Source organism: Triturus cristatus, chromosome 6 (genome assembly GCF_964204655.1).
Source record: "Triturus cristatus chromosome 6, aTriCri1.1, whole genome shotgun sequence".
Taxonomy (NCBI): domain Eukaryota; kingdom Metazoa; phylum Chordata; class Amphibia; order Caudata; family Salamandridae; genus Triturus; species Triturus cristatus.
The window spans coordinates 1,478,774,929-1,478,794,342 of NC_140589.1; the positions used below are offsets into that span (position 1 = coordinate 1,478,774,929).

The window sequence follows — 19,414 nt, forward strand, 5'->3', positions numbered from 1 at the left end:
ATTGTGAGAAGTAGCCGGAGACTGGGACCACTCCCGTTGACTACAGGATGAAGAGCGACACTCATGGGAATGACCTCTGGACCAGCTAACTGCAGACCGGGAAGACAACCAACGCCTCAAGGAAATGGGAGCCTGGGACAACCATGCTGCCAGGAGCTTCATTCGTCACTCCCGCAGTACAGGGGTACTGTTGAGAAATGTTTCCGGATCCGGTCTGACGCCTGGTGAGAATTCACATGTTAAGGTATCCACGGCTAGATTTCTCTATCAGATAGGTGATGCCCAGCCATAACAGGAACATGAGTAAAAAGTCTAATATCAAACTTTCGATGGGTAATGGATTTGAATTAAAAGAGGCATCTTTGCCTTGAGAATAGCTGGCTAAGGTCTGCCTTCTTGAAAAGGCGTAGAAGGCTTCAGCTTCATCCTACTGGATTGATTATATATATTTTTTTAAATAACATTTAATTTCAGACATTTTTAAACTAATTACTCTTACTGGAATAAGATGATACTTTATTCAGACAGTGGAGTTCATTCCAACTCACAGAGTTCTAATGTCAGTGTGAAAAACACCACCACTTGCTCACTCACAACTTTAGGCTTTGCCTCGTCGTTTTCCTGTCATGGGCAAAAAGACTAGCTACGAGTTACTATTGCCTTAAAAAATGAGGACACTGCATGACATATATGGTAGAGACTTGAGATGCAAGTTTTCTTTGCGGATTTAAAATATGAAAAACGTTTTGATTTTTCCTACAAATGATTCCTAACAGAAAATATTCAACCTACTCGTTTTTAAAAGTTTAATGGCCTGGGTTCGTTCATCTTGGTCACCAACAACATTCTCCTCCATAACATGGTTCTGAATCTCTTCATCTGCTTCCATGAGGGGTTTGAGTTTGTGAAGAATTCGGGAAGTAAATTCTGATATATGAGGTGAAACTGTTGGAGTGGTACTCGGTAGGGAAACATCAATCATGAATATGTATGTCAACACACTGGAAAGACAAAATAACAGAAGATGCTTAGTATATTTACAGTAACATGGTTATGTGTTTTGTAGTTTTGTTCACATCAAAAAAATAATGAAGAGACAGAGCAAAGATGTTCATAAGATTTTGTGAAGTTCATAATTCTATTTGCTCATTCCTAAAGCTCACCACAGACACTGCTAACATGGTTCTCACTGTGGCCATAAAGTACAAGTTACTTACATTTGATAACGCTCATTCTGGTAGAGACTAAGGGGCATATGTATCAAAGAATGGTTTTGCGATTCTCAAATAGCGATTTTTAGAGAATCACTATTTGAGAATAACAAGTTGCTTACCTTCGGTAACGCTTTTTCTGGTGGATACAGTATCTTCCTGTGGATTCCTCACCTTGTGAATATCCCCGGTGCCAGCAACATTCGGAATTTTTTCGTAGCTCTCCACGCCGACGAGGACGACGTCACAATAGCATGGCTCCGCGCGCGGCTCCGCTGACTTCACTGGAGCCATGAGAGAGCCTTGTCACTGTGATGACGTCAGTTCCGCCCTTTTTTCCCGTGCCTTCGAGGCACACGGACGGACCGACCACAATATATATACAGTATACACAGTACATAATACTCAAACCAACACACACAGTGTGAAGTCAATGCAGGAAAGCAAAAGAAATAACACACTTCGTATGATAGTAACAGAGAAAGTTTGTCACATTATCCCTATTGTAGGTATACAAGGGTGGACAACGGGGAGGCGGATGGGTCAGTGAGGAATCCAAAGGCAGATACTGAATCCACCAGAAAAAGCGTTACCGAAGGTAAGTAACTTGTTCTTCTGATGGATACATCTGCCAGTGGATTCCTCACCTTGTGAATAGATTCCCACATCAGTCCCCACTCCCGGAGGAGGATGTCCACCCTTCTATACCAAAAATTCCTGAAGGACGGAACGTGCAAAGTGTCTGTCCCTCCTCACCTCGGTATCCCAGCAGTAATGCTTCGCGAAAGTGTGGAGGGAGGCCCAAGTTGCCGCTCTACAATTGTCCTCCACAGGAACACCCCTAGAAAAGGCAGATGTGGAAGACTTTGCCCTGGTAGAATGAGCCCTTATACCCTCTGGAGGTTCCTTACCGGCCAAAGAGTAACAGATCTTGATGCACAAGATAATCCATCTGGAAAGTGTGCGCTTGTGCACCGCTCTGCCTTTCCTGCAGCCAATGAAGCCCACGAAGTCTATAGTTCTATCGAGGTAAAAACTCACCGCCCTTTTAGGGTCCAAGCAGTGAAGCTGCTCCTCCTCCTTCGAAGGGTGAGGGGGAGGATAGAAGGTAGGAAGGAGAATGAACTGCCCCAGATGGAAAGGAGTTACCACCTTAGGCAGAAAAGCAGCACTGGTCTTGAGTACCATTCTTTCACCATGAATGGTCAAGAACGGGGGTTTCTAACTCAGAGCTTGAAGCTCACTTACCCTCCTTGCCGAAGTAATGGCAATGAGAAAAACTGTTTTAAAAGACAATAGCCTTAAGAGACACTTGTGCAAGGGTTCAAAGGGAGAACCCATCAAGTAAGTTAAAACAAGATTTAAGTCCGATTGAGGCACAATAAATTGAGAGGGCGGAAATTTGTTGGTAAGGCCCTTAATGAACCGTAACACAATAGGTGATTTACAAAGGACGGCTGATCCGGCAAACAAAGGAATGCCGACAAAGCCGATAAATATCCCTTCACAGTAGCTACAGCAAAACCTTGCTGAGCTAGAGAGAGAGCAAACTGAAGGATGTTGGATAAACAAGCCCTCAAAGGGTCAATAGACTTCTCCCCACACCAATGGAAAAATGTAGACCACCTATAGGAATAGGTAGACTTGGTGGAGTGACGCCTGGCAGACAAAATCACGTCCACCACGTAAGGCGGGAGAGAAAAATAATTCAGGTTGCCCCATTCAATCTCCAGGCATGAAGGTGTAAGCTCTGGAGGTGGGGGTGTAGAACCTGCCCCTGCGACTGCGGGAGGAGGTCTGCCCTGAGAGGGAGACGGAGTGGAGGGTGCGACGAGAGGCCACCCTTCTTGGCCAATCCGGGGCGATCAATATGACTTGGGCCCGGTCTTGGCGAATCTTCCTCAGAACCCGAGGAATCAAGGGTATGGGAGGAAACGCGTAAAGGAGATGTGAGTCTTATCTCAACTGAAACGCGTCCCCCAAAGCTCCCTGCATCGGATATTGGAGACTGCAGAATGACTGGCAGTGAGCGTTCTCGTGAACAGGTCCACCCGAGGAGTTCCCCACGTCCGAAAGACGTGACGAACCACCTCCGGATGGAGCCTCCACTCGTGGTCGGCAGAGAACTGACGACTGAGACTGTCTGCACGCACGTTCAGAACTCCGGCCAGATGATTTGCTATCAGACAAATCTGATGATCCTGAGCCCAGGACCAGAGACGCAGAGCCTCTCTGCAGAGGCAATGCGACCCCACTCCTCCCTGCTTGTTGACATACCACATTGCGGTAGTGTTGTCAGTCAGGACTTGAACCGACTGACCGCGTAGGGAAGGGAGGAAGGCCTTGAGTGCCAAACGTATCGCCCGCAACTCCAAAAGGTTGATGTGAAGCAACCTTTCCTCTGGAGACCAAAGACCTTTGATCTCCAGATCCCCCAGATGTGCACCCCACCCTAAAGTGGATGCATCCGTTATCACTGTGGCCACCGATGGAGGTAGATGGAAGGGCTTTCCTTGAGACAAGATTGCCCTCCATGCTCCACCAAGACAGATCCGCTGCAGCTTCTGTGGAGATCCTCACAGATTCCCTGATATCTCCGTTGTGCTGATACCACTGCCTGCGAAGGCACCACTGGAGCGCCCTCATGTGCCAGGGTGCATGGTTGACCAACAGAATGCAGGAAGCAAACAGACCGAGCAAACGAAGGACCTTCAGGACTGGAACAACCGCTCCATAGTAAAACAAAGGAATCATTTCCTGTATGTCGAGAAATCTTTGTGGAGGTGGGAATGCTCGACACACAATTTGTACAACAGCGGAGTTGTAACCTGCAGATGATGAAGCACCTTCTCTGGCGACTCCGCTTTGATCAGCCAGTCGTCCAGATAGGGGAAAACTGGAATCCCCGACCTTCTGAGATGGGCTGCCACCACTGCCATCACCTTGGTGAAGACTCGAGGTGCAGTAGTAAGACCAAACGGGAGAACTGCAAACTGATAATGTTGCGACCCTACCGTAAAACGGAGATACTTCCTGTGCGACTCCAGGATCAGAATATGAAAATACGCATCCTGCAAGTCGATCAACACCATTCACTCCTCCTGTTGCAGCGCTTGAAGAACCTGCACAAGGGTGAGCATCTTGAATTTCTCCTGCTTCAGAAAAAGGTCCAAGATCCTGAGATCCAGGATTGGACATAGCCTGCCATCCTTCTTGGGTATCAGGAAATACCGGGAGTAGCATCCCTGACCCCTTTCCCGCTCTGGAACCACCTCTATCGCACCTTTTTTCAATAATGTTAGGACTTCCTCCTGCAGGAGAAGAAGGTGGTCCTCCGAGCAAGCACCTTGGCAAGGAAGGTAATTTGGAGGGGATTCCCGAAAGGGAAGAGTATACCCATTTTCCACAAGATTTAGAACCCAAAGGTCTGTAGTGACCGATTCCCAATCTTGTATAAAATGGGTAAGCCGACCCCCCCACAGGACCAACATGATTCAGAATGGTGGATCTAGGGCTGCTTTGCTGTGGCAAGATGGAGGGAGGTAGAGGAGGAGGAGGAGGAGGAGGAGGGCTGACGACCTCGTGGACGACCTCTGTTCTTGCCCCTGTAGGTCTTATACAGGGTATTTTGCTGCTGCTGAGGCTGCCAGTAGGTCCGAAAGGACGACCTCCCAAAACCTCTGTACCTTCTGTAAGAGGAACCTCTAGGCTGCGCCTGCAGACCCAGAGACTTAACTGTGGCTTTGCTGTCCTTGAACCTTTCCAAGGCTGCATCTGCTTTCTTCCCAAACAGTTCAGGACTATCAAAGGGTAGGTCTAGAAGTGTTGCCTGCACATCTGGAGAGAACTCAGACGACTTAAGCCAAGCACTTCTTCTTGTGGCAACCGAGGAGCCCATGATCCTGGCAACAGAGTCTGCAGTGTCCAAACCACTCTGAATAACTTGACGTGCAGCTGCTTGAGTATCCGACAAGACCTCATTAAAATTCTGCCTGTCCTCCTCAGACAATTTAGGAGCCAGCTGTTTTGCAGAGTCCATTAGGGAGTGGATGTAACAGCCCAAAAGACAGGTGGCATTTGTGGACTTCAAGGCCATACTTGCAGAGGAGAACACCTTCTTGGCTGAATGGTCAAGCTTTTTTGACTATCATCAGGAACTTGAGGAAATGCTCCAGAAGACTTCTTCGAACATGCAGCTTGAACCACCAGACTTTCAGGAGAAGGATGGGATGTTAGGAAGTCCGGATCTCCTGGAGCCACCCTGTACCTCATAGCAACAGATTTTGAAACTGCCGGAGCCAAAGAGGGCTTAAGCCAAACCTCCATAACTGGCTCAGTAATGGCATCATTGAAAGGAAGCAAAGGTTCTACTACAGTGGAGGGAGAATGAAGAACCTCCGTCAAGATATTGGACTTAAAATCAGCCGTTGGGAGCTGCAAGTCTAAGAGCTCCACTGCCTTCCTGATGACTGTGTGGTAAGGAACCACATCCTTAGAGGGAGCATCTGAAGGAGGAGAAAGCTCCCATTCTGGGGACATGTCAAGGCCACTTGCCTCCCTTAAGTCTTCAAATAAGTCATCTGACTCTTGAAGTTCACCTTCCTCCAATTCTTCTGCCCGATACCTCTGCTCTTCCAAAATCCTCTGGGCCTCCCGCCTGGATCTTATCCTCGGGACCGGCATCGGCGGTGCCACACACTACTCCGACGGAGCCGGTGTCGAACACGGATCCGGAGGCACAGCCCGAGTCGAACGAGGTCGAGCTGGCGGAGCCGGAGATAAAGGGAACGGCGTCGGGAAATGCCAGGACGGCGCCGCTGGAAGGAATGGCATAAAGGGAGCCTGAGCATAGGCCTGAGCAACCCCCAAATTAAAGGCCATTGGACCCATGGGACCCGAAGGTGCTCCAGAAGGGTACATTGCTCTCGTAAAGACACCATACATGGCATTCAAGTAATGCGATGGGTCTTGGCCAGGGAAGGGTGGGTAAGGGCCCAGTAAAGGCTCAGGCTGAGGCATTACCAGACTTCGGCCAATCGGCGCCGACAGTGGAGCCAATGGGAGTCGACGACTCATCAGGTACCGGAGCCTCTTCCACCGGAGCCGGAGAATGCGTCGGCGATGGAGCCGGAGCAGGAGAACGCTCCGGAGAGGCTGCAGGCGAAGCCAGACGAACAGGTGAAGCCGGATTAGAAACCGAAGGAGAAGGAGAAACATAGTCCTTACAACGCTGAGGAACTGGAGAAATCGATTTCGGAGCCGCCTCCTTATCTGAACGGCGTCGAAAGCCGTGCCTCTTCTTCTTTTTATGCTTCTTTGATTTTGAAGCATGACCCGACGTCGACTTCGAACCCGACCTCGACCTGGACCGCGATCGCCTTCAACCTCTCTTCCCCTTCCTCATCTTCGTGATTAACAGCTTGGCCTCTCTCTCCTTTAAAGCCTTTGGGTTCATCTTAGGGCAGCAAGAGCACCCCTCGACGTCGTGATCAGACGACAGGCAGCAGACACAATCTTCGTGAGTATCCCTGATGGACATAAGTCCTCCGCACTCTCTACAGGGCTTGAACCCTGACTTCCTCGACGACATCTTCATGAAAGGAGCAAGAGTAGACCAGAAACACAATCCAGAAATACAAAGTAACTAGCTACGGAGAGTCGCAGAAAACCGTTAGCGTCAACGGCGCGGAAAAAAGCGAACTGACGTCATCACGCCGACGAGGCTCTCTTATGGCTCCAGTGACGTCAGCGGAGCCGCGTGTGGAGCCATGCTATTTTGACGTCGTCCTCGTCGGCGTGGAGAGCTACGAAAAATTTCTGAATGTTGTTGGCGCAGGGGATATTCACAATGTGAGGAATCCACTGGCAGATGTATCCATCAGAAGCAGCAAGATTCTTCTGAGGCCCAAGAGAAGGTTAGGGAGAAAGGTAAAGGCAAAAATGAGACTTCACAAGGTCCCCAAAATTTACACTTACCTGCTCCCTGCTGACGAGAGGCAACTACCTCGAAACACGTGTCCAGGGATGGCTAATTCGACACATAATTTTCTATACACACCGTGGCATAGGTGTACTCGCCGTCGCCACTACATTGACCACAGTTCCTTGGGGCCACTTGCTGGTGTGACGAGCAGTGTGCGGCCAATTTAACTTGAAGGTCCCCAAAATTGTTTCTCTAGGAGTGGGTCCCAAAACTCATCTTCCTTTGGCAAAAGACCTTGGTGTTACCTGTGTAAGGAGAAAGGCCACAGAGCAAGGGATTCCAATTGCTCTAGCAAGGGATACCAATTGCTCTAAAGTTAACACCAAAGAACCTACAACTACTACCCCTAAGGCAACTAGCGCCCCTAGCGCCAGTACAAGCAGTAGTAGTGCCCCAAGAGATTAGTAGGGTTAACTTTGGGTTCTGAAGTGGGTTCTGACCTAGTCAGAACACACACTCAAGATGTGCTTGTCTGTGACAGTGGCATGGAACTTGCCACTTTACTTTTAAGTCCCATTAACTTGGGTAAGTACAGGGAACAGCTTCTGATTAATGGTCAAGAAGATGTGGCATTCAGGGACATAGGGAACCAGTGTAACTATGGTGACAGAGAGACTTGTGTCTCCTGACCACTTCATACTTGGTCAACTTTACCAAGTGACCAATGCAAGCAATGTCAGGACTGAGCATCCTTGGCCATCGTAAATCTCAGCTAGGGAGGGGTAACTGGCCCCAAAAGAGTTTAGTTTCCCACGACCTAACAGTGGACTATCTGTTGGGCAATGATTTGGAAACTTCAGCCTGGTCTGTATTAGAGTTCAGGACACATGCAGAGATGATGGGAATCCCGGTCAGTGCATTTGATGTTACTAGGGCTCAGGTCAAACAGTTAGGCACTGAGGGAGCTCTGGATCATGGAAAAATGGACCAGCTAGATCCGAAGAGAAGGAGCAGTTAGGGTAAGGAATTATATTCCTTCCAGACCCCCAGTGAAGATCAGTCTCCCGAGAGAGATGACCTTAACCCCTGTAAAGAAACTGTTCCAGAGAAACTTGGGCCTGAAACAGCAGAGCTCTTGTGGGCAGTGGGACCATCCAGGAGGTTGGTTATACGCACACGTTACTACTTGTGTAACGATATATCTGTAAAAGACATTAGTTAGTGATAGATTCCTTACCTTAGAATATCCCCAGGTGTCAGACTGGATCCGGAAAGTTTTTTTGCAACCAGTACCCCTGCGCGTCAGTAGGTGGCGTCGTGCGGCTCCGCGTCTGTCGCTGGCGTCGTATGCGCCGAGATGACGTCACGGAGACTACTTAGGTGCTACCCATGCGCGCTGACGTCAGTTCTGTACACAAATTTCCGCGCCAGGAACGCAGAGCCATGCAAGAAACTGACCACTGGTGCCATGAAACTAGGGCCCTGAAAGGAGATGACCTTAACCCTAGAAATCATTTGGCATAACAGGGAGGATGGGTGGGGCAGTAATGAATCTATCACTAACTAATGTCTCTTACAGATATATCGTTACACAAGTAGTAACTTGTGCATCTGAAAGAGACACGTTAGTGATAGATTCCTTACCATAGAATAGACACCCCAGCAATACCAACCCCAGTGGTGGGTCTGCGAATAGATCACACCAGAAAGTCACGGAGAACAGAACGGCCAAAGAAGCCATCTCTCCGGACCGGACTGTCAAGGCAGTAATGCTTGGTAAACGTGTGTAGCGAAGCCCACGTAGCTGCCTGACAAATGTCCTGCAAGGGGACGCCACGCCCCAAGGCAGTAGTAGCTGCCGTTGCCCTGGTAGAATGGGCAAGCAGCCCCACAGGAGGCTCCTTCTTAGCTAACGAGTAACATACTTTGATGAACAGAACGACCCACCGAGAGATGGTCCGCTTGTGCACAGCCCGATCTCTAATGGCACCCACGTAGCCAACAAAGAGCTGGTCATCCACCCGGAACTGTTGTGTGCGCTGGAGGTAGAACGAGAGCGCACGTTCTGGGTCCAGACGCACAAGTTACTACTTGCGTAATGATATATCTGTAAGAGACATTAGTTAGTGATAGATTCCTTACCTTGGAATATCCCGAGGCGTCAGACTGGATCCGGAAAGTTTTTTTTTCTTCGCTAGCAGTATCCCTGCGCATCAGCAGGTGGTGTCGTGCGGCTCCGCGTCCGTCGCTGGCATCGTATGCGCCAAGATGACGTCACGGAGACTACTTAGGTGCAACCCATGCGCGCTGACGTCAGTTCTATACACGACTTTCCGTAACAGGAACGCAAAGCCATGCAAGAAACTGACCACTGATGCCATGAACCTAGGACCCTGAAAGGGGATGACCTTAACCATAGAAATTAATTCGCAGAACGGGACGGATGGGTGGGGCGGTAAGGAATCTATCACTAACTAATGTCTCTTACAGATATATTGTTACACAAGTAGTAACTTGTGCATCTGAAAGAGATACGTTAGTGATGAACAAGTTACTTACCTTCGGTAACGATATATCTGTAAGAAACATTAGTTAGTTAGATTCCTCACCTTAGAATATCCCCAGGCGTCAGGCTGGATCCAGAAAGATTTTTCGTCAGCAATATCCTTGCGCGTCGCTAGGCGTCGTCTACAGCTCCACGTCCGTCGTCGGCATGGCCAGGATGACGTCGTCGGAGTACTTAGATGCCGCCCTCGCGCGCTGACGTCAGTTATTGTACATAGCTGTCCGTGCCAGGAACGCAGAGCCATGCAAGAGACCGACACTGGTGCCAAGAATCTAGGGCCCTGAAAGGGATGACCTTAACCCTAGATATCGGTTCGCAGAACGGGGAGGATGGGTGGGGCGGTGAGGAATCTAACTAACTGATATTTCTTACAGATATATTGTTACCGAAGGTAAGTAACTTGTTCATCTGAAAGAAACACGTTAGTTAGATTCCTCACCTTAGAATAGATACCCGGGCAATACCAACCCCGGTGGTGGGTCTGCGAACCAAGATCACACCAGGAAGTCTTGAAGAACGGAACGGCCAAAGAAGCCGTCTCTTCGGACTTGGGTGTCCAGGCAGTAATGCTTAGCAAACGTCTGCAGTGAGGCCCACGTAGCTGCCTGACAAATGTCCTGCAGAGGGACTCCCCGTCTCAGGGCAGTAGTTGCCGCTGTGGCCCGAGTGGAATGGAACCTCAGCCCCACAGGAGGTTCTTTCTTAGCCAAGGAATAACAGACCTTAATGCACAAAACGACCCACAGAGAGATCGTTCGATTGTGCACCGCCCGCCCCTTCTTAGCGCCCACGTATCCACCCGGAACTGTTTCGTGCGGTCCAGATAGAAGGACAGCGCCCGTTTTGGGTCCAGACGGTGGAGCCTCTCTTCCTCTTTCGAGGGATGCGGAGGCAGAAAGAAGGTGGGCAATGTAACAGACTGGCCAATGTGAAAAGCAGTTACCACCTTAGGGAGAAAGGAAGGACAATTCCTGAGAACAACCTTGTCCGGATGGACAGAAAGGAAAGGAGGCTTAGAAGTTAAGAGTCTGTAGCTCACTCACCCTTCTAGCAGAGGTGATGGCAACCAGGAAAGCAGTCTTAAGAGTCAGAAAACGAAGAGGACAATTATGAAGCGGCTCAAAGGGAGCGCACATCAGATAGGTCAACACTAGGTTCAAATCCCACTGAGGCATTACGAACGGGACAGGAGGAAACATGTGAGTAATGCCCTTAAAGAATCGAGAAACAACAGGGCATTTAAAAAGAGAAGGCTGATCAGGAAGCCATAAGAAAGCAGAAATAGCCGAAAGAGATCCCTTGAGGGTGCCCAGAGCAGAGCCCTGCTGGGCCAGGGAAAGAAGAAAGAGGAGAACCTCAGAAAGAGGGGCGGAAAGGGGATCCACAGCCTTTGCTGTGCACCATGCCACAAATTTGTTCCACCTGCAGGCGTATATAACGATTTTGTGGAGGGACGCCTGGTTGCCAGAATGACATTACAGACTTCAGGAGGCAAGTCAAAAGGCATCAACTGTCGCCGCTCAATCTCCACGCATGGAGGTGGAGGCTGGACAGGTTCGGGTGGAGGACCGTCCCCTGCTGCTGCGACAGAAGGTCCTCCTGAAGAGGCAGTCGAATTGGGGGATCGATCGATAGACTGAGTAGCTCGGGATATTAGTATCTTCGTGCCCAATCCGGAGCCACAAGAATGACTTGGGCCCGGTCGCGCCTGATCTTCTTCAGCACTCTGGGCAGAAGTGGTATAGGTGGAAAGGCGTACAACAGACCGCAACTCCACTCACAACGAAAAGCTTCTCCGAGCGAGTGCCGCCTTGGAAATTCCAACGCGCAGAACTGATGACATTACGCGTTCTCTTCGGTGGCGAATAGATCTAACCAAGGCTCTCCCCACTGCCGAAAGAGTCCTTGCGCCACGTCCGAGATCAGACGCCATTCGTGATCCATCATGCACCGGCGGCTGAGTCCGTCTGCTCTGGCGTTCAGAGAACCTGCCAGGTGTTGAACCACCAAGGTAATGCCTTGATGTTCCAGCCATGTCCAGAGGCGCCGAGCCTCCTGACAAATGGTCCAGGACCCCAGACCGCCCTGTTTGTTGCAATAACACTTGGCGGTGGTGTTGTCTGTGAACACCTTCACCACACTTCCCTGAACAGAGGGAAGGAATGCCTTCAGTGCAAGTCGGATCGCCCGAAGCTCCAAAAGGTTGATATGGAGCCGGGACTCCGCCGGAGACCAGAGTCCTCTGATCTCCACCTCTCCCAAGTGGCCTCCCCATCCCAGGAGGGACGCATCCGTCATCACTGTGTGCTCCGGTTGGGGAAGGGAGAGGGATCTGCCATTGACCCAATAGCGATTCGTGAGCCACCACTGCTATTGTCGTGCAGTGCCGTCCGAGATCTGGACATGATCGGACAGGTTGCCCTGATGCTGCACCCACTGGAACTTCAGGTCCCACTGCAGAGCCCATATATGCCATCTGGCATGTGGCACCAGCAGGATGCAGGAGGCCATCAGGCCCAGGAGCCGGAGGGTCATCCTGACAAACTCGGGATAGAGGCTGAAAGATCCTGGCCTACCGTGAACCGCAGGTAACGCCGGTGGGATGGGGACGTAAAAAAATGCGTCCTGCAAGTCCAACGCTACCATCCAGTCTCCAGGGTCGAGGGCAGCCGAGACCTGAGCCAGAGTCAGCATTTTTGAACTTCTCCTTCCGAAGGAAACAGTTGACGTTCCAGAGATCCAAGATGGGACGCAGACCCCCTTTGTCCTTCTTGGGGACCTGAAAGTAGTGGGAATAACAACCACTCCCTACTTCCGGCCCAGGAACGCTCTTGATGGCCTCCTTGGCCAAGAGGGCCGTAACTTCCTGATGGAGAAGTGCCAAGTGTTCCCCCGACATGCGGTGGTACTGAGGTGGCATGGCTGGAGGGGCGGACTGAAAGGAAAGGGAGTAACCCCTGCGGATGATCCGCAGCACCCACTTGTCCGATGTGACAGCATGCCAGTGGGGGAGGTGATGGGTGGATCCTGCCACCCACTGGCGTGGGGTGCGCCACAAAGCTCGGATTAGGAAGGTTTGGAGGTAGAAGCAGGGGGGCGGAGGTGGACTGACCCCCACGCGGATACCCAGACCAGCCCCTGCGGAAGCCGCGTCTGCGCGAAGGCTGGTTCTGTACAGGCTTGCTGAAGGAACGTGCCTGGGCGCCCCTGCATTGGCCACGAAAGGAACGAAAACCAGGAGTGGCCGGGCTTTTCGTGGCAAGACCTAAGGACTTGGCCGTAGCCCGCGAGTCCTTAAAGTTCCAGGGCACTGTCGGCCTTATCGCCAAACAGACGGGTGCCATCAAAGGGCATGTCCACAAGAGAGCTCTGTACATCTGGCGAGAATCCGGTAGATCTCAACCAGGCGTGGCGATGTGCCACAGTGGTAGAAATGGCTCTACCCAGTAAGTCTGCAGTGTCCAAACCACACCGAATAGCGAACTTAGCCGCATCTCTACCCTCGGCAGCAGCTTGAGACAGCACTGCTTGGGCCTCTTCAGGCAACACCTGTGGAATGGCATCCCACACCGCGTAAGAATAGCGGCCCACGAGGCAAGCAGTGTTCACCGACCGCAGCCCCAAGCTGGCCGAAGAGAACAACCGCTTGCCGAACTGTTCCAGCTTCCTAGAGTCCTTATCCGGTGGAGCCGTGGGAAGGGCACTCTGGGACATCAAAGCTTGGATGATCAAGCTCTCGGGCGTAGGATGAGTGGTCAAAAGGCAGGGTCACTCGGCGCTGGGCGATGGTGCCTGGCGACATTCTTATCCACCGGGGCCCCCGTTGCAGGCCACGACCAAGTGCCTAGTAAGACGTCAGTGAGGGCGAAATTAAATGGCAGAAGGGGCTCCGACGAAGAGGGCGCCGTCTGGAGTACGTCCGTGAGGAGATTAGTCTTGAGGGCCACCGTAGGGAGATCAAGGTGGAGGACCTCAGCGGCCCGACGAAGCACCATCGAGTATGAAGCGCCCTCCTTCATGGTAGGCGGAGGAGAGGCAAACCCCGGGTCAGAGGAGAGATCGAGGCCGCCGCCCTCCTCTAACTCGTCCGCCCAGTCCTGCTCGGAGTCACACTTGTGAGCAAGAGGGTCCTCGGATCCCTCCCAGTCATCCTTCACCTCCGCCGTAAGCGGGACAGGCTTCGCCGGTAGGGCAGGGACCGGGGAAGGAACAAATGGCGCCGGGAACGGCGCCGGACGGGGCCGAACCGGCGCCGTGTCCCAGTACGGATCCCAGGAAGGGACAAAATTGTCTGAAAACCTGGCCTGGGGAGGAACAAATGGTATCCTCTGCGGTGCCGAAAGCGGAGCAGAGGGCGGCACTGGGCCTGGAGCCGGCAGCGCGGGACCTTGGGGCGCCGTGGCCGTAGCCAGCAGTGCAGGATCCTGTGGAGCCAGGCCAGGAGCTGCCGGCGGCGCCGACAGGATCTTGACACGGGACCGCGGGGCCCGAGGGCGCACCGGCGGGAGCCCGAGGCCGAAACAGGCATTTCAAGGTGGCAAGAAATTCTTGCACCTGAGCAGGAGTCGCCGAAGGACCCGGGTAAGGTGGGTAGGCCGTGGGACTCCTGGGCTCCGAAGGAGCCGCCGGGGCAGAACCCCTGTCCACCTCGTCCACATCCGGGGACCGACGGGGGGATGTCGGAGAGCAACAACGCTTCTTCGACTTCTTTTTGTGTCGTCTCTTACCTGAATCCGAGGGTGAAGACTTGGAGCCCGAGGAACGATGATGATGATAGCCCCGCGAGCGTTCTCTGGAGCGGCCCCTGGGCGGTGCGGGTATGAGTGCCGGACCTCAAACAGCTTCCGGTGCCGCTCCCGCAAGGCCTTCGTGCCATGGCCAAACAGTCCAAACAGGCCCAGGAGTCGTGGTCGCTCTCCAGGCAGTAGAGACAGACGTCGTGGGGGTCAGCCACCGACATATTGCGACGGCAGGCCCCACAAGACTTAAAACCAGGCATCCCTATGTGCCCCAGAGTAGACAACTGACAGGAGACAAAAAGTCTCAAAAAGATAGTCAAAAAGTGACTGAGGTACGTGCTCTAACCGGATCTGCGCTTACTGACGTGGAAAATAGAAGAACTGACGTCAGCGTGCATGGGTGGCGCCCAAGTAGTCTCCGTGACATCATCTCGGCGCATACGATGCTAGCGACGGGCGCAGAGCCGCACGGCGCAGGGGTAATGCTAGCGAAAAAACTTTCCGGATACAGTCTAACGCCTGGGTATATTCTAAGGTAAGGAATCTATCACTAACGTGTCTCTTTCAGATCTCAAAAATACAGGGGTTTTCTTCTGTAGCTGGCATATGACATTCCCCTTGCAGGACAACCTGGGCACAGCAAGACTTGAGACAGGCTTGTCCTTAATTTGCACTGGCTCCACATGTCTGAAGATACCAAGGAGTTTTGTCGCTCCCGTGTCACCTGCCAAGCCAGTGGTAAGTCAGGTGGCACTTCAAAGGCCCTCTTAATTACACTCCCAGTGGTTGGGGTTCTCTTAGAGAGGGTAGGGATAGACATTGTTGATCCCCTAAACCCTCCAACAGCATCTAAACACAGTTACATCCTAGTGTTGGTGGACCAACCCACTAGGTATCTAGAAGCTATTCCACTTAGAACTAAATCTCCTGTGGTGGCTAGGGCCCTTCTGGGAGTCTTTTCCAGAGTGGGGTTTCCTATGGCAGTCTTGTCAGACTGAGGTACAAACACCATGTCTAGCTACATCACTGCAACGTAGAAAGAGTGTGGTGTAAACTGCAAGTTTAGCACACCATACCATTCACAGTGCAATGGGCTTGTTGAAAGGTTCAACAAGACCCTCAAGGGTATGATCATGGGACTCTCTGAAAAGCTCAGGCAAAATGGGATGTCAAGTCAAGTCAAGTCAAGAAAGCTTTATTCGACGATTGTCATAAAAGCATACAAAGTTTATATATATACACAATTTACATATAGCATATTAAAAAGGTTTAAAACAATAAATAAAGGCATTTGCGGAGAAATTAACGTTACAGAATATCGGGATGGTTATCCCGCCAACATTTTATTCCTGATCACCCAAGCCCTACCTAAAAACTTGGCAACCGATATATAAACAAATGGGATTTCAGCAGTACGCATAATACGCACTGCCACCTTAGCATTTCTGGTACCTAATAGTCGGCACATTGATTTTAGCCACAACTTGCGGGGAATTACATAGGATGGACATTGGAACAGAAGATGATTGACTGATTCAATGGGTGCAGTACAACCTGGACAGTTTAGCACATTAGACACTGCCCACCTAGAAGTGAACTCTCTGACTGGGAGACTGCCAACCCTGAATTGAAAGTAAAGCTTCCTGTCCAAAGGATTTGTAATGTCATCCCAAAAAGGTGCCAGGGAAATAGTGTCCTTAAAATCAAGAAAGATACCAGACAATGAAAGCGGGGCTGTCGAACTAAAAACTCGAATTGCTACTTTTTCCCAATAAACGGCCTTCAATACTTGTTTAGACGGGAAGCTAGCATTTAGTGGATCCTCCCACAAGTTTTTTAGGCCCAGGTCTTGGAACGAGTCACGTATTCTACAAAGCCACTTGACCTTGTGAAAGGTGTCCAATTTAATAATATCCAACAGGCCAAGAGCAAAAAGCCTGAGTTCAGGAGTCACCCATAGGCGTCTCCAATACAAAACTGGGCGAAACAGAGCAATTAGTGCTATTGGCCTTATGCCTAAATCATAGGTCAAGGGACAAAGGGGAGTACTCTGAGGTAATTTAATAAGATTCCTTAAGAACCTGTTTTCAGAGGTAGATAGTTTATATACATTATCAAATCCCCACAATTCTACCCCGTAGAGCGCGGCTCCAACTACTTTACCATCATATACCCGAAGAGCGGGGTTAATGGGTTGAGTCAGGGATTTGGCGTGTTCTTTACTTAGCGCGCCAGAAAGCTGGGAATGTTTAAGGGATGCCAAATCTACTTGCTTTTTCCATCCCAAATCATGTTGAATGCAAATACCTAAGTAAGTAAAATCTTGGACCTGGTCCAATGGCATGTTATTCATATATATTTTACTTTTAAAAGATTTAGATTGGTTAAAAGACATAAATTTTGATTTTAAAACATTGATTTCGAGGCCGCGGGCTAGACAGAAGTCCTCAAAAATACTTAGAGACTTCTGGAGGCCACTCGGCGTTTTAGAAATTATAAGACAATCGTCTGCGAACATTAAAATAGGAATTTTTTTACCTGCCAAGGAGGGGGCATCTACATTTGCATCTATCAATAATGCAGCCACATCGTTGATGTACAGGGAGAATAAAGTTGGTGCAAGTACACATCCCTGTCTGACCCCCTTCTTGATAGGAAACTGTTTAGTCACTTGGCCGACACCACCCCATCGGATCTGTGCAAAATTGTCTACGTGAAGTCTAGCAATTAGGGAGATTAAAACAGCAGGCATCCCCATCTTGTCTAGTGTGGTCCATAGGGATGCCCGGGGGACAAGATCAAAGGCTGCCCTGAGATCTATAAAGGCAGCGTATAGGCTCCCCCCCCCTAAGTGGACTACTTTCCAATAGAGCATAGCAAAATGTAGCACCTGATCAATGGTGCTTATTCTAGCTCTAAAACCAGCCTGTAGATGTGAAAGGATTGTATTCTCTAAAGCCCAGTCCAGCACTTTATTAAGGATCAACCTGCCTAAGATCTTTTGTGTAGTATCAATCAAACTGATTGGACGATAGTTGGCAGGGAGGGACTTATCTCCTTTCTTGAACACCGGGATGATTTCAGCACCTTTCCAAGAAGTGGGAATCGGGGCACCTCTAGCTATCAAGTTGGCTAAAATTAAAATATAATTTCCCCAAGATTTACAATTATCCAGAAAGATATCAGCAGGGACTCCATCCATCCCAGGGGCTTTTCCAGGAATCAGTGTTTTAAGGGCAATGTCAACATCACCTAAAGAAAATGCATCTTCCTTGTAAGAAATAATTTGATAAGAAGAGGAGCACGAATCATCTTCAGTAGCATATAAAGCCTCAAAATGTTTGACCCAAGCATCTTGCGAGACCCAATTTTGGGGTTTTTCAGGGTTACCCCCAGCACCCCATTTGAGAACAGACCAGAAACGTCTCATGTCCTTCTGGGCACCAGCTTCCCTAAGTTCCTCCCATCTTAGAAAGTCCCACGCTTTCTTTGCTTTAAAGATAGCTTGTTTATAGTCATATCTGGCGTTACGAACTTTCAAGCTATCGCCAGATTTCAATGCAATTCCCAAATTATCACGGGCATCTCTGCACTCAGAAGAGTACCAACGTGTTGGGAGATCATGTTTGGGCTTAGGTTGTTTGGAGGGCTTTACAAAAATATTTTTAAGTTCACGGAAGAAAAAATCGTGGATCGACATTTCAGGTATGGAATGTGGATCCAAAAGACACTGGTTGTAAACAACACCTAAATCTTGGGTAGCAAGCTCTAAACTATTTAAAATACGTGTTAAGCATTCTTGACTTTGGACAATCTTTGTCCACTTAACATGGCGCAAATCGGTAGTAACAACTACATCTTGTTGATACTGAGGAGGAGAATCACTATGGGCGGTGGTAGTGTGGAAATGTGGATTTTCCTGATCAGTTATGTCCCCTATCTTGGACCCCAACGGTTCTATATGCATGTTACAAGTACATGTATGTTCCCTCCAGTTCCAGTTTCTAAGACGCAAACATATGTGTGTCTACCGTCAACATGTTCTCTGTCAGATCCGCCATCAATGGGCTGGATATTCGATTCCTAAGTATGAAAGGCCACCGACTTTATATGGCTAAGTTACTCCATTTTTACAGTTCAGACGAGTAGGCCCGATTCTGTCCTCAAAGCCTTTCCCTGCTCTCTGTCTCTGACAGCTTCAGCTTGAGCTCGCATCTGTATCCATGAACTTTGTCCTACTCCCTGTGCAGCTAACGGTGCCTGCCTCGGCCAGTTTTCGCCTGTCTGCCAAGAAGTTGTATTTCACCTTCGAATTATCTATTCTGCTCTCCAGCCGATGCATTCCTGTCCAGTGATTTAGGTAAACATTTCCTTTAGCTCACAAGCAAAGGACTCAGCCTTTCCGTCCTCCTGCAAGTGATTCATAGCCCTGTTGCCATGGAAAGTTTTCTGCCCCTCGCATCTCATATAGACACTTAGACGCTTGTACACGCACACAGTCAGTATAGAATAGATTCTGTCCGAGAGTCTCTTCCTTGAGGATAACATAGTTCTTTAAACATAGGATGTTAGATATGATTTGGGATTAGGTTGACTTGACCCCAGACTTCTCGTCTCCACATGTAGAGCTAAATGTCAAGTCCCCTTCACCCCCTAGTTGCACGTCAATTACACGTCATGCTGCCGCGCGCGCATCTATGCCAAGTATTATCTTATAGATCCACCTATGCCTGATAATTCTAACCAATCATGTTTCTTTTATTCCTTATTACGCCTAGTTTCGATTATGTCACTGTCACGTCACTTTTCTTATCAAATGTTACGCCTTCTACATTCGTTTCATTGTAATGTACTTATTATAAAAATACATGTCTGTTAATAAATTATTGTACTTCACTTCCTGAACCCTCGTGGTGACGGAACCTGAAGGCCGCGACTCGAGTCGGCCATTTTGAATGGAATAAAGCCCATTTAG

General features: G+C 49.8%; 1 protein-coding gene across 2 annotated transcripts in view; it reads right to left on the minus strand.

The window, feature by feature from the left end:
• The window catches only part of PSME4 (proteasome activator subunit 4), a 1,714,764-nt gene that overhangs the window by 372,911 nt on the left and 1,322,439 nt on the right, over positions 1-19,414 (minus strand). For both annotated transcript variants that reach the window (XM_085612595.1, XM_085612594.1), the window contains one exon: positions 793-1,001. In XM_085612595.1, the coding sequence (XP_085468721.1) occupies positions 793-1,001 (209 nt within the window). The remainder of the gene's footprint in view (positions 1-792; positions 1,002-19,414) is intronic.